The sequence below is a fragment of the Besnoitia besnoiti genome, chromosome II (assembly GCF_002563875.1).
Source record: "Besnoitia besnoiti strain Bb-Ger1 chromosome II, whole genome shotgun sequence".
Classification (NCBI taxonomy): Eukaryota; Apicomplexa; class Conoidasida; order Eucoccidiorida; family Sarcocystidae; genus Besnoitia; species Besnoitia besnoiti.
In genome coordinates, this window is record NC_042357.1 from 797644 (window position 1) to 811005 (window position 13362).

The window sequence follows — 13362 nt, forward strand, 5'->3', positions numbered from 1 at the left end:
ATGACAGTCTCTGTTTGTTGCATGGGGGACGGTTCGACTGGTCGTTGACAGGAGGAGTTATCTTATTCAGCAAGATTATCGGGCCCCACCCCGACAGTTCCGGTACCCGATTCTAACCCGGGCCCAAGCGGCCGAAGTGGGCATACTGCCTTGCCTTTATCTTCAATGCCAGCCTGAACTGTCAACCGTCAACAGCACCTACGTAGGATCCGCCCGGGTCCGGAGTGTGCCGATCATTGGACCCTGTTCCAGGCTCAAACAACTAGTTGACATCGAAGCTAGGATGCTGTCCCCGAATAATGACGAGGGAGGGGCGCCAAGCCTGACTGGCGGGTGTGGGTCTGCACGGACAGAAGAGTCTCCATCGCTCGAAGTGCACGACGGTTCTACTGTTCTGCATCTTTCGCCGGGCTCCGCCCTTGTACAACATCCTGGTCCCTCCATGCCTGTCGCCGGATCCGTGGCGTCGCTAACAGAAACTTATAGAAATGCAGGCTCTTTGACTGAGCCGAAGCGGACATCAGGCAGTGAGAGTGAGGACACCACTGCCACGGAGGAGCAAGCGCCAGTGCCGATAACCGCAGACGCCAAGAAGCTGAAGTCTAGATGTCCCCAGGGCTCAGGGTTCAGGGTTGTGGCGACTTCTTGTATTCCCGGCCTTGCTAAGGAGCCAACATTCCAGCAGGTCGTCGGCGTCTTGTCTGTACGAAACCAGCCGACTGCTTCTGCAAATGACACCCTACACGGGTTAGCAGCACTGCAACAGAGCACACTGCAACGACAGCAAGGAGGAAACGGCAGACCCTTCCAACAAACAGCGGAGACTGTTTCTTCTGGGCACGGGTGTCAATCGTCTGTAGTCTCGTCAGCAACTCCTGCTTTCGAGAGCACTCTATCCGAGTTGCCCAATGGGGAGCAACACCAACAAGCAAAAGAACGGCGAACGTCGTCGACGACACCAGCACACACTGGAGTGGAATCTGTGTGCATCGCATCCCACCAAACTGAGCTGGCATCAGCAGCACCATGTGGGACGACCTCGCCTCTCCATCCCACGTCTGTAATCTGCCAGCTGACATCGAACACGTGCCCCTTACACACTGAGGTTTTGATTTCCTCTGACGCCCACTTACGCATGCCCAGGGTCACTTCAGAACAAAGTCAAGCATGTGTCAAGCGATACTCTGTTTTAAACACACACCGGTCAGGAACACATGCCCTTATCTCCGCGGGTGGAATGCCATCCTCTTTGCGTGGTGAGGATCAAATGCCAGCATTCGTCAAACACTGTCCGGATGGTCTTGGCTCCTCTGCGTCCCGGCAAGGTCTCACACGAGCGCATCGCGCAATCACAAGTTGCCTTGCCTTCGATAACGCACTGAACACGGCAAACTCTCCCAGCTTTACAGACACGGGGCCCCTTGCTTTGCGAATCAGCCCTGAGGGTACTAACTGGGACAGATCAAGCCTGAAACAGCGGTTCATTCTGGCGCTGTCCCTACGGAGTATTTTCAAGTTCCTGATCAAACGAATGCGGGAAAACCGAAAGCGAGGTGTGGCGGAGACACCTACGCCAGCACCTGTATTCTGTCGGGACTGCGTGTCAAACAACGAGGACACCAACGAGGCCGTAGACGGCCTGAGGGACAAACTGCAACAAAATATTAACGCGGCAGTTAGCTTGCATTCGGCCAATACCATAAACAAGCAAGGAGAAGAAACTAGGGAGCCAAAGCAGGGTCATCGTCAACGAGCGGAAGCTTCTCAGGTAGGGCCACATCTGAGTATCAACGACAAGGCAGAGGGCGGGGCAGATGCGTCCGAACGCCGTAGTCACCACAAACCGGTGTCCCGACATTGAGGTTCATCCTTCCCTTCTCATGCACAGCAGAATGCCGGCTCGCCACTGCCTCGGTAGTACAACACCGGCCGGTGTCTGTGGCTTTGTGACTTCGTCCACCGTCGAAAAAAGTGCGGCGTTTGGTGTGGGTGTGCCTGGTTCAGATTCAGGAAAACGATGCAACAATACCCAGTCATACTGCACAAGAAGATGCATTGCCGCAGGTCGAGGCACCTATAGCATCAGGAAAGGATGGGGCGGCATCATCCTCCAGCGGAGATGACGAGGCTATTAACGGCAAAAATCGATCATCAGGAGGTGTGGCAGAACCCCGAGACCCTCGCGTGGCTACTGTTCAGGCTTGGGCGCAAAACGCGTGCTCACTAGCAGCGCGTCAGGCTCCCTTGAGCAATTTTTCTGGATTCGTCCACGCTGCCAATAATGGGAAACTTGCGCACGCGAGAGAAGCAGGGCATCTAGCTGATCAGACTACAGATACGGTTGCAGCGGCGCCCCTCTGTTCAGCTGGCTCGCCCAACGTTGGAACGTCCCGTGCGCCGCCGCAGCCTCCGGACACAGCCTTAAGAAACACACAGCGCATAGCGAGCTCGTCACCACAGCTGGGTTGTAAGTCCATGGATATCGCTCTACAGGATCCGCCAAGGACTGTGGACCGCACCTCGATCACTGAAGAACCGAATAAGAGCTCGCCAGCATCGACGCGCGGTTGCCCCAACAACCCGAGTTGCTGCGCAGATACTTCGCCGAGATCTGTCAGCGGGCGCGAAGTGACGCAGGGCGGGAGCTCAGGGAACCCCACGAGTATGGCAGAACAGCAGCTGCTTGCTGCGTACCGAGAGTGCTTCCTGTTGCTTGCGGCCGCGCAAAGGAAAGAAGAACTGCGAGTTTTTGAGTTCGTGCTGGGCGGGGGCAGCCGAGACGCTCGTTTGTGCGGATGCAAGGAGACACAGAGACACAGTGACGGTGCTGAGTTGAACGACGCGAGCACAAGGCGAAATAGTTCTGGTCCAAACGCCGATGGCTTGGAGCGCACCTCTGAGGAACAGAGAATACAGGCAACGGGCCCTTGTGAAGCATCTCCGAATGCAGCCAACCTGGGGGAATCGTACACGGACTCCACCGCAATTGAAGCATCGATAAAGGAGGACGACGCTGAGGCGACTCCTCCAAATTATTCCGTCCCTGGAGGCGTGGAGACTGACTCCCGCCTGGAACTCAAGGATGTGAGGAATGGCGGCGATGCCTCCTGCGTGAGCCCTGAGAATGACACAGACCGAAGCCTATCCGCGAGGGGAGGGAACCTGGAAGCAGAGGGGGCAGCCGCCACCCAGGATAACGCCAACACAGATGACAGACTGTGGCCAGCGAACAACGGAAGCGACAGTGGCAGTCGCGCTGACAAATCAAACATTACAACATGCGGCAGAAATATTTACGGACGGACAGGCACATATGACGACGGAAATGAAGAACGCGAAGCATCGCGGAAAAAGCGACGAACAGGATGGCCTTCGGTGTTGGCTCCAGAAACATGGAGCGAGAGAACGTAAGCACCTTCGTAGTTCTACAGGAACAACTCTCGACGCAGTTAGTCACTGTTTCGCTCCTTGACCCTCCACGCGCGCGACAGCCCATTTGACCTCAGTAGGCCTTCAAAATAAGGATGATCGCCACTCTTCCCATATCGGCAGAAACACCGCTGATGGGTTGAGTAGACATTATCTAAGGGCCGGCGTTTTTGCCACAGAGCAGCGATCACAGAAATGGCGGCGTCGAGCTGCCGACTCTAGATCAAAACAAAGCCTGCTTCGCTCTGGCCTGAACCAGACCACCGACACCATTATTCTCATAGCCACACTGAAGTGGCGCATTATTGCTTCGGTAAACACGCGGCAACTGCATACAATCTCTCCGCTGGGCTGAAGAGCTTGGCGCTCGTGTGCGCATCTGATGGAATTCAGCCTTCATTTCGTCCTCGCCGCATTGGACGGCCTTCGTGATGCGTGGAGAGAAGGAACGGACAATACAAGAGGTACCCGCGCGTTGCGAAGCAGGGGTCCAGGCCTGCCGTGATCCTTCAAACACCGGACATCTCCGCCTGCAAACATGCACAATATTTCGATGCGTCATAATCCGAAACTGGGCACAGGCTACACAAGGTTGGACCGGGAGACCCCGCGGGCCCAGCTTGGGGCTTCTAGCACGATATACACACTGGATGGATTCTGAGAAAACCACGCGATAGTTTTGCAGAATATTTGAAGGTCACTGGCCAGGTCCATTCCGACAGCGCAGTGTGACGTATGCACGAGCTGTGTGTGTTGTCGCAGCGAGAGCCCAGCTACTGGAGTCGGCTCTACTGCCCCTCTGCTTGCAGAAGCGCTACCGTGAGTCGCATCGGGTTTCCATGCCCCTCCAGCAGCAGTTGCAGCAGCTGATCTTGGGGCTCCAGCTGCTATGTGAACTTTCCCCCTTTTGCCCCGCTCTGTCGTCTTCGGCGTCTGGCAGCGCTCACACCAAGCCCGCTGCAGGTGTCACGTCGGCCAGCGGGGCAGTGGAAGCCGCAACTCAAGGCCAACATAAAACGTTGCCGCCGCGAGCCCGCGTCTACGGAAATCCATTAGGCCACCTGCCACCGGCATGCGAGTGGCTTTACCCCTTTTCTTCCCGTGGAGCCGCCTCAGGCGCACGGCTAGATCAAGGTAGCGGCACAGAAACGGAGTGCATAGGACATGGCGGCGCTGCTTCACTACTGCAGCGCCTCCCTCCTGCGGCGAGCTCCGGATGCTGCAGCTGCTGCTGCGGATGCACCTTTGAGGCTGAGCATCGCTGTGAAGCGCGATCCTCTGCGTCGTCTTCTGAATCTGATAAGATCCACAGGAGAGCTGAGCCATCACCCATGCTGGAAGGGCACCAGGGAATACGCATCCACCACTGCCACGGAGGACGCAGCGGCGCGACAGAAAGAACGTCAAATGCACGGTTCCAAGCTCCCGCGGGCCCTGATCGCAGATGCAGCGGCACTACCGGCGGCGTGAAAGGGCCAACTGGCAACGGCTGCGCAGTAGCAGAGGAAAGCACAGACAGCGTCGAACCAGTGACCACTGGCGCGGTAGGGAAACAGAAACGAGGGCGGTACAGAACGGCGGCTGTTGTCGCTGCAGAGGAAGGTGACGCCACAGATATCTATAAAAAGCCCCGGCCATCAGTAACATCAAGACGCGTACTCCTCCAAAAGCAGCAGCAGCACATTCAGGAGAGCGGCGCCGCCGCGGACGGCGGTAAGATGAAGCCATTAGAATAGCGGGCGGGGTCTACTAGGGTACGAGAGGCATTCAAACACCCCGCACATTCTCATTCCGGTAGAGGCGTGGCTGGCGAAGGCTCGATCACGGATCTGCTGCATCAGTGCAAGTCATGGGCTGTCTAGTCGCTACGTTTAACCCTCTGTACTGTACCTCTGCAAGGGCGCTGTTTAACGCTGATTGATTGTGGCGCTGCATCTTTCGAGAGTCAGCAGTCTTGCCACAGCGGTTAGTGCTAAATTGCCTTTGCGAATCGTTGATTGTAGTTTCCATTTCGCTTGGCTTTACAGACGATGAGCCAACCCGGGCAGCCTGCAGCTTGTCCGACGCTAACACGCTCTTTTCCCGGTTCAGCAGCAAGAGTCCTACCGAGAGCAGCGCCGCGACGACATATCAGTTGGGACAAACACAGGAAAGTGTTGACGACGCTTCCAGAGAACAACGCATGCAGAACTTGAAGACACCCACAGCAGCACGCAGTCCGCCTTCGGCGAGTTTGAAACGCCTTGCCGTGGGAGCCATGTGTGCAGATACGTATGGACTTACGCGACAAAATGGTCTGGAGCCGGGTGTCCATTCGAGTTCTCATGGGAATTTGACTGCGTGCAAGGCCACCGCGAGTGACGCCCGGGGTCCAGCTAAAGAGGAATTATCGCAGAACACGCAAACCGCGTCGCGGCGAAGTGAGGCGGCTGCTCCTCATTTGCAGAAGAACGAGTCGACTAGTTCACATGGGAACGCGCCACTCTCATGCAAGCCCACAACAGCTTCCAGTGGATCGGCAGCTCCTCCAGTGAGGACCACACGACACAACAAGACCAAGCAACCAGGAGTCTTTCAGTTCACAAGAGGTAAGCGCACAGCGAGGCGAACGGGGTTCGATGCCGATTTCTCTTGGACATTCTCACGCTAGAGGACCCGTTCCGGTTGCAAGTACTCACACGTGTATCAAGGAAGCGCCGCTTCTTATGGCGGATCCGTCATAGTTGTTGGTAACACGGAGCGTTGTGCCGTGAAAAACCTTCGCTTCCGACAATTTCCGAGGGCGATCTATGCTGTGCCGTTCCGGTTCTTCATAGTTCTCCAATTCACCCAAGAGTGGTTTTTGATGTGGTTCGGATTCAGACTCTCTAGCGCCAGCTTTTTGTTTCTGTGCAGGCATCAAGCGCTTCTGGGCCGCCAGCTGGTACGCTGACGGGCACCCGGGATGGAAAGCGTTTTCCGTGGAAAAGTGGGGGAATACGGAAGCTCTCAAACGAGCCAAAAAAGCGTACGAAGAAAAAGTGCCGCACGGCGCGGCGATGCTCAATACTCTTGACTTTGGTGCAGCCGACGACATGGCGAGCGATGACACGCCATCCCTGCCTGTTACAGGCACTGGATCTGGCAAGGATAGCAACCGAACTGGGAGCGGTAGCAGTCTGAGCGTCGGCAGCTCGCAACAGCGACAAAGGTGTGACAACGGCGGGGAAGCGCAGCGCTCGCAAGACCGGGGTCTCACACAGCAGCAAGTTAACGGCGCAACGCGCACGGGCAACACTCGGAAGAAGCAGCAGCCAAGCCAGGCTGGGGATGGACCCGCTGAGTCGCCTCCCCTCTCTTTGGAGTCCGGTACCATCGAATACCGCAGTACTCCTGCTGGATTCAGCAGCAGTAGCAGCAGTAGCATCTTCAGTTGCACCACTGGGCAGCACATGGGAGATGGCGTCGAGACGACACAGAAGCAACATCAGATCGAGCGAGAGGATTTTCTGCAGCCGATCTGGGACGATCTGGATAGTGCGGATACTGGGAATTCTGGGACTGGCGGTGTGTTTACCTTGGGAGGCGCTTCAGGAGGCTGCGCCACATCCTCCTGCTACGACACTAGTAGCAGCAGTGGATTCCTTCGGGGAAAATTCAGCTACAGTTCAAAGACAGCCGCCACAGAGCTCTCTGTTGGCTATGAAGATCCCATAAGCGAAGGGCAACGACACGTTTTTTTCGAGCACCCGCGTGCACATCATGATACAGAGCTGGGCCGGCATGGCTGTGACGAGCCGGGAATACACGAGGATGATCACGGGTTACTGAGCCCTTCGCAGTTCTTTCTAGGTTCTGATAACGATGATATCACAGGCCGGCTACTGCTCTCCGGACCCGACACTGGCGCGCTGTCAATCTCTCGTTAGGTACAGGCACGACGTTTCGCCGTTGACATGATTATGCCGAGCTGAAATACAATAACATTATAGTCTGCACGTTCGAAGATACTTCGGGAATCTCGGGCGCCGCCTGAGAAGACCTCGTTATTTTGACGGCATTTCAGGGGGCAGGCACGACGCTCATGTTGGCCTTCTCAAGCGTGGCTGCTCCCTGAAATGCCGTCAAAATAACGAGGTCTTCTCAGGCGGCGCCCGAGATTCCCGAAGTATCTTCGAACGTGCAGACGATAATGTTATTGTTTTTCAGCTCGGCATCGGAGCTGGTTATTGCGGCTGTGTCGCTTAGCTATTGTGACTTGAAAATTGTTTTCAACTGCGCGACCTAGGGGAGACTCTCGTGGCCGGTGGTGCGTGAAAACTTGACGATTTCCAACATCGGGGCACACCGAGTGTCTCAGCACCTACTGATAAGAATGCTAGTTGCGACCCCCGTCTGCAACAAGCCTTTCGAAAATACGTAGAAATGAGGGACCCTTAGACTTGCACGGGACAATGTATCCGGTTTCAATTTGCATGATAATCGTGCCTCCGTATGCTAGTCTTTGGAGGCGAAACACGTTCAGCGCTGTATTCAACGGGAAACTGTCTTCTCTCGTGCTATTCGATGGCTCATTGTATCCAACATGATCTTTTAAAACTGCCTTAGTTGCTTCCATTTGAGTTTGCTTAGCGTGAGGAATGCTTTATGAAGAGGCCCCTCTGTATTTCGGGGTGGCACGCATGTCCCTGGACTCTACAGCAACTTTGTATGGGCAAGCCGCAGTGTACAGTAGATGAGGAATCACCCTCCGAACAGTTCCACATCATGTGATAACCAAGCGCAGACGCACTGACACGTGGTTAAGGATCAACGTTTCTTCTTTGTCGCCCTTTCCGTTACCATCGACGCGCGCTGTCGAACGTTCAAGTTGCTGTTCCCCTTCACACATATACTCTCAGCGCTCGCCTGCCGCGTGTTGGAAAGCACGACCGAATGCTTCGTGGGCAGCAAACCTTCGTGCAGAACTTCGCCCGACACAGTTCTGGCAGCAGTAGCGGGGTAGGGATACTTTTGAGTTTGACCCAATTTTCAATGACACAAACGGCACGAGAAGACTACTACTCAGTTGGTACGTGATCGATGGTATCGTAAAGGAAATCACCATCTGCTGGGAAAAAGTACCCGGAACACGAAGACATTTCCTTGCAGCATCAGGCAAAAGGCACAAACTCCCTCTGCACGTTTTGTGGGCCCAGTTTCTCTTTTTTTCCTCCCAGGGGCGCCGCCGCGTAACGTGTGAGTTTCAGGACGAGAGCACAGCTGTCACTATTCAGAATCATTTGAGAGACAAGGGATGGGCATCTCGAGCGGGGGGCTGCAGTCATTCGTCTGACATTGTCCTCCGGTGAAGTACGGGGGCTCTCGGAGAGTTATTTATCTACGCACACCGTTAAACGCGATCGTCTAGGTGTCGGCGGTGTCACAGAAAAAAAAGTGAGGTAGTGCATGTCCTGCCCAAGTTCGAACGCTTCTCATTCGCATGCAGAGCACAACCCGGGTGTTGCTGATGGAGAACGGAGCGCGATACAATCTCATACGTTAGGACAGACCAAAAAGTGCTCTTCATTCCCCCGGGATCTGTGTAACTGTGAGGAGAGCTACGTTTCTTCACGCTTGATCTGCCGTTCGTAGGACCGCAGCAGGTGTTTCTTGAGCGACCTTACGGTGGCTGCTCGTCAAGATCGTGAGAAAAACACACGAACAACAATCGAATATTGCGGCCCCACACAAGGCACTGGGCGACTTGCCTGCTTGCGGCAGAGCTCCTGTCCCAAATTATTTTTGCAGGCCCTTAACCGCCGGCGGCTCGCGAGGTGTTCTCTGGAATTACGGACACTGAGTACACGGATTCCCTGTTGGTGTCCTGGCGGAAGGATGGGTTACTGCATTGATTCTCATCTTGCAGCTCCTCTTTACTTTACGTAGTCCGCCTCGGCCATTCACAATTACCAGATCACGGGTGGGCTTGAGTGGCCATTGCGAAGACAGCCATTTTTTAACAACAGGATTTTTCGAAACGGCCACACCGCCCAGCTCGTAATTTTTTTCCTCGTTGAGATGCGTCCGCAGTCCTGGCAGGTCTCGCTAATCCACGTGCTTTTGATAGGTGTAGGCCGATCATGAAGGATGCATGTGAGGCGTACAGAAGAGGGGCTTCCTGGATTCTTACGCAGATGGCCTGTTTGATGTTTCGCTCTCCCAAACGTGTTATGCCTACACCCACAGAATCCACTAAGAATCGGGCCATACATACTGCTCCGGATACAGGATACTCAACTAATTTACTGTCGGATACGTTCTCGCGTCATGCCCGCTCCTGAGAAAACCTTGTTCTTTCCGTCATACCAGGGAAATGGGCGTATGCGCGCTCGTGATTGCGGCGACAGCTGAAGTCGCAGTTGTGGCTAGTCTCAGCATCCTGCGGGGTATATGGATGACAGTGATCCAAAATGGATCGTCAGTCCACCTCGGTAAGTCTGGCTTGAACGACTTAGCGTACTAAAGTCGGTTCTCCACATTCCTCTGCAACCATATCAGCACTTCTCGTGCTGTAGTTGTAGATCATCTGACTAGTGTTGCGTCGCGCGTTTGGCCCCCTTTTTGCGTGTTTCCTTCTTCTGTGCTTGAGCAACGCAACGCAGGTTGAAGTTAAACGCCCTTGGCCGCATGGGAAATCGTCACTAGCGTGACTGTACTCCTCGTGTGCCCACAAAGAAAACAACAGCCATGCTGCATGATGTGCCCAGCAGAGGATCATCTGCTAATACAGCCGCGCTTTCATCATGGAATCGGACGAAAAGAGGCAGTAGATGTGACGGCGGACTGCAGATGTAGGCGCGGTTGGCTTGATCAGGCAGCCGAAAGTGAGAGCCGGCATGAAAACGAGGATGAGGTGTGTTTATTCGTTGCTTTTCTGTGGGTATTTTCAGGGCTGGCGGCTAGCCTCCATGCTGTGCTGCGACAACTTGGCGCAGCCATACTTCCTGCGCTTATGCTAAAGACCAACTTCACCACGGCGACACGATTGTTCTTATTTTTGCATGCTTGTTTTCTCCTTCTCCTTTCTGTCACTGTGGGCGCCGACTTGCCCTCCTTCTACGCGGCACACGCCTTGACAGGCCTGGTTTCCTGTACAGCTGCGTCCTTGCTCAACTGGTCGCTGCTCACTTCACGAGATCCGGAGGAACAGCTGCAAGACTTCTCCAACTTCCAAAAAGCGTATTCAGTGGGACCGATATTCGGGTCTGGCATCTGTGCCGTCTTCTTCATCGGCTATGAGCTATGGGCGCGAGATGTTGCTCTAGTCCGAGCGGTGGCCACCGCTTCTGTAGACACAGTTCGGGCGGTGCTGGGCATCCAGGGTATCGTCATTGCGTTTGGCTTTCTTGTTCAGTTCACCGCGCCGCACCCTTCGCGTAAGTGCGACTGCAGCAAAGGGTGGAGTTTGGAAAAGTGGTTTCTGAATTTCGCATTTCCTGTTCTATTTCGGCATGTGCCAGGAAGTTGCACGAAACGAGAACTCGTCTGCCGAACACATACACTAAGATCGGCAGCCGGCACAGAGGGCGCACAAACGCCAGCGTGATGCATGTCATGTCCCAGGATATTGGCTCTTTCCATCATTTCTTGCTCGTGTCTGGTGCGCCCGGCTCGAGCTCTGCTACGCCCCTTGTAGCGCAGCGTCGAGCCAGTATCAGGCCAGGACATTATGTGTGTCTCCTGATCTCTTCCCTGCGGACTACAGGCTGTGTATCAGTCCGTGCGTATACGTACGAAGATCTCATGGATGCGCTGACTCTCAGCAAGAACTGGGCCGATGACAGTGGCGAAAAAGAAGCAACTGAGGCCACATCTGAGCAAGAGAAAAGGCGGGTATCCCTGCAGGCAGGCATGCCCATTCTGAATGTGACCGACGACGGCAAAAGAATAACGCGCCACCTCACTGGACGGTTCGACGAAGAGAAGACGACAGCCTTTCACAAGCCTAGGGCAGACAAGACGATATTCGACCTGGACAGCGAGGACGAGCAGGACCAGTCTGATAGGAGCGCAGAGAGCGACGACTGCAGCAGCAGTTTCTCTTCTAGTGTCGGCTCCTGTACTTACAACGTCGACTGCGATAGAGGTATCCCCCCTATTTGCTGAATGATTCGTTTCTACATCGAGGCTGGGAAGCTCTGCAGCTGCGGCAGCTTCACTGAAAAAACTGTAGAAGCCGGCTACTAACCGTGCTTGACCTGGTCTTTCACCAGATCGCTTCAAACCGATTCCCTGTAGTCCGTGCTCTTTCTCTGCTGCCGCATCTCACAAACCCCCACAGCGGTACTGCTTGCTGTGCGCCTTGTAACAGTGGATTTGCCGCTGGGCTTTATCTCCTTGCAGACTCGGTGGAATCCTCACATCTCACAAGCTCCCTTTCGTCAACAAGTTCTCGTCGAACTGAAGCTGTCGCGGACAGCCCCAATCAAACGCCAGACCGGAAGGACAGGCACGGGGCCGAATACATGTCCGAAATGCGTTTCACGACCGACGCCGCGTTGAAGTCAACTCCTGCCGTTACAGCGGAGAGTTCAAAAACTGTAAGTTTGCCATAACTATACGAAGCCGTAAGGCGTCAAGAGGCTCCCTGCACTTTCAACTGAAGTTTGACCGGCGCCTCAACCCTGATGACGGGTCTCCTTCAAGGAGAACGTACCACGTGCCTCACGGCCTGTTGCATAAGCTCAAGCAGTGCCAAATGGAAAGACGCCGTGTGGTCGTTTGCTCGTTTCTTCTTTGGCATGCTCATAGGATCTCTTCTTGTCTGCCTCGGGACCGTCAGCAAACAATATTGTACACGCAGAGCGGCCCCAAGACAATGATAATAAAGTTTTGCCCAGAGGCCAGGTCAATGGCTGCAGACCAGGTGGGCAGACGAGACCCTCTCTACACTGTGAGAGGCCGAGTCAACCAGAGAGAGTTAAGGGATCCCGTATTGCCAAGAGAAATGCCGACGCTTTTCTTTCATTCCAGAACCTCCAGAGGAAATAGTAGACCCACGCTACCCTAGGTCTCCGGGGAAAAACGCCACATGAAACCTCAAAAATGCCATGTTGTCTTAGGTCTCAAAGCGCAATCTTCAAGAAATAACGATGCCGCTAACCTGCGTAGTGGAGGACAGCTGAGGCAGGGAAAAAATGATCACTGCACAGCGAAAAAACCATCTCATCAATTCAGAGAGGTCTCAGTGCCCTCGGTTGAGCTGCCGCAGTCGGCTTCTAGCGCCACGAGATGGCCGCAGGGGCAGCAGCCGCTGGGGTGCCATCCGTTCACTTTGGTTGACGATTTGGTACCGGAGAAGCCGCCGGTGTGCCTGCTTGCGAGCGACGGAGACCCAAGTCTCCCGTCATCGAAGCGGGGGTCGGTCAATTTTGATTCCTTCGCTACCTTCTTCAGTCCTGCTGGCTCTTCTGAGTCGCAAGGAGACCTGACAACAGAAACGAAGAAACAGTGAGCGGTTAACGACGGTAACATACGAGGCGCGGCTGAAGCCTACCGAAATGTTCATGAAAGAGATGTGCAAACTGTTTCACGCATTTCCTACCCAGTGTGCCACCGACTAGGCCGAGTAACAAGCTCCGCCTCAGAGCCGAACTAAAACAGGTAGCAGATGTGTAGAAAAACACGTTTCGACCTGTCCTCGAACAGGGAGTTGTTTTCTCATAAGAACGTCACCGTGAGATGAGCGCCTCATTCTGTGTTTGGCTGGTGCACTAGGAAATACGGCCGAGCTTTCTGCTGTCTCTTTTCCACTTCGACAGGCACAGCAGACGGAGGGTGCTCTCTAACATACGCGACACAGCAGAGCGGCACTGCATCAACTCCCGGCGATGCAGAGCAAGTCAAACAGGTGGCCCTCCTTGCTTTCGGCGGAATGGGCCCTCTCTAATATCCGGCTTGACTGTTAGTCGG

At 54.7% G+C, this 13362-nt stretch overlaps 3 protein-coding genes across 3 annotated transcripts; all 3 read left to right on the forward strand.

Moving 5' to 3' along the window:
* Positions 1-283: 283 nt before the first annotated feature.
* BESB_034650 (uncharacterized protein) lies at positions 284-3411 on the forward strand (the record flags this gene model as incomplete). Its single annotated transcript, XM_029362051.1, has 2 exons — positions 284-703; positions 2005-3411. 2 exons carry the CDS (start codon positions 284-286, stop codon positions 3409-3411), a joined length of 1827 nt encoding a protein of 608 aa, XP_029221016.1.
* Positions 3412-4268: 857 nt separating this feature from the next.
* BESB_034660 (AP2 domain transcription factor AP2X-10) lies at positions 4269-7337 on the forward strand (the record flags this gene model as incomplete). Its single annotated transcript, XM_029362052.1, has 3 exons — positions 4269-5142; positions 5457-6017; positions 6325-7337. 3 exons carry the CDS (start codon positions 4269-4271, stop codon positions 7335-7337), a joined length of 2448 nt encoding a protein of 815 aa, XP_029221017.1.
* Positions 7338-9763: 2426 nt separating this feature from the next.
* On the forward strand, positions 9764-13339 carry BESB_034670 (uncharacterized protein; the record flags this gene model as incomplete). Its single annotated transcript, XM_029362053.1, has 6 exons — positions 9764-9881; positions 10341-10826; positions 11156-11536; positions 11794-11990; positions 12202-12316; positions 13212-13339. 6 exons carry the CDS (start codon positions 9764-9766, stop codon positions 13337-13339), a joined length of 1425 nt encoding a protein of 474 aa, XP_029221018.1.
* Positions 13340-13362: the final 23 nt, after the last annotated feature.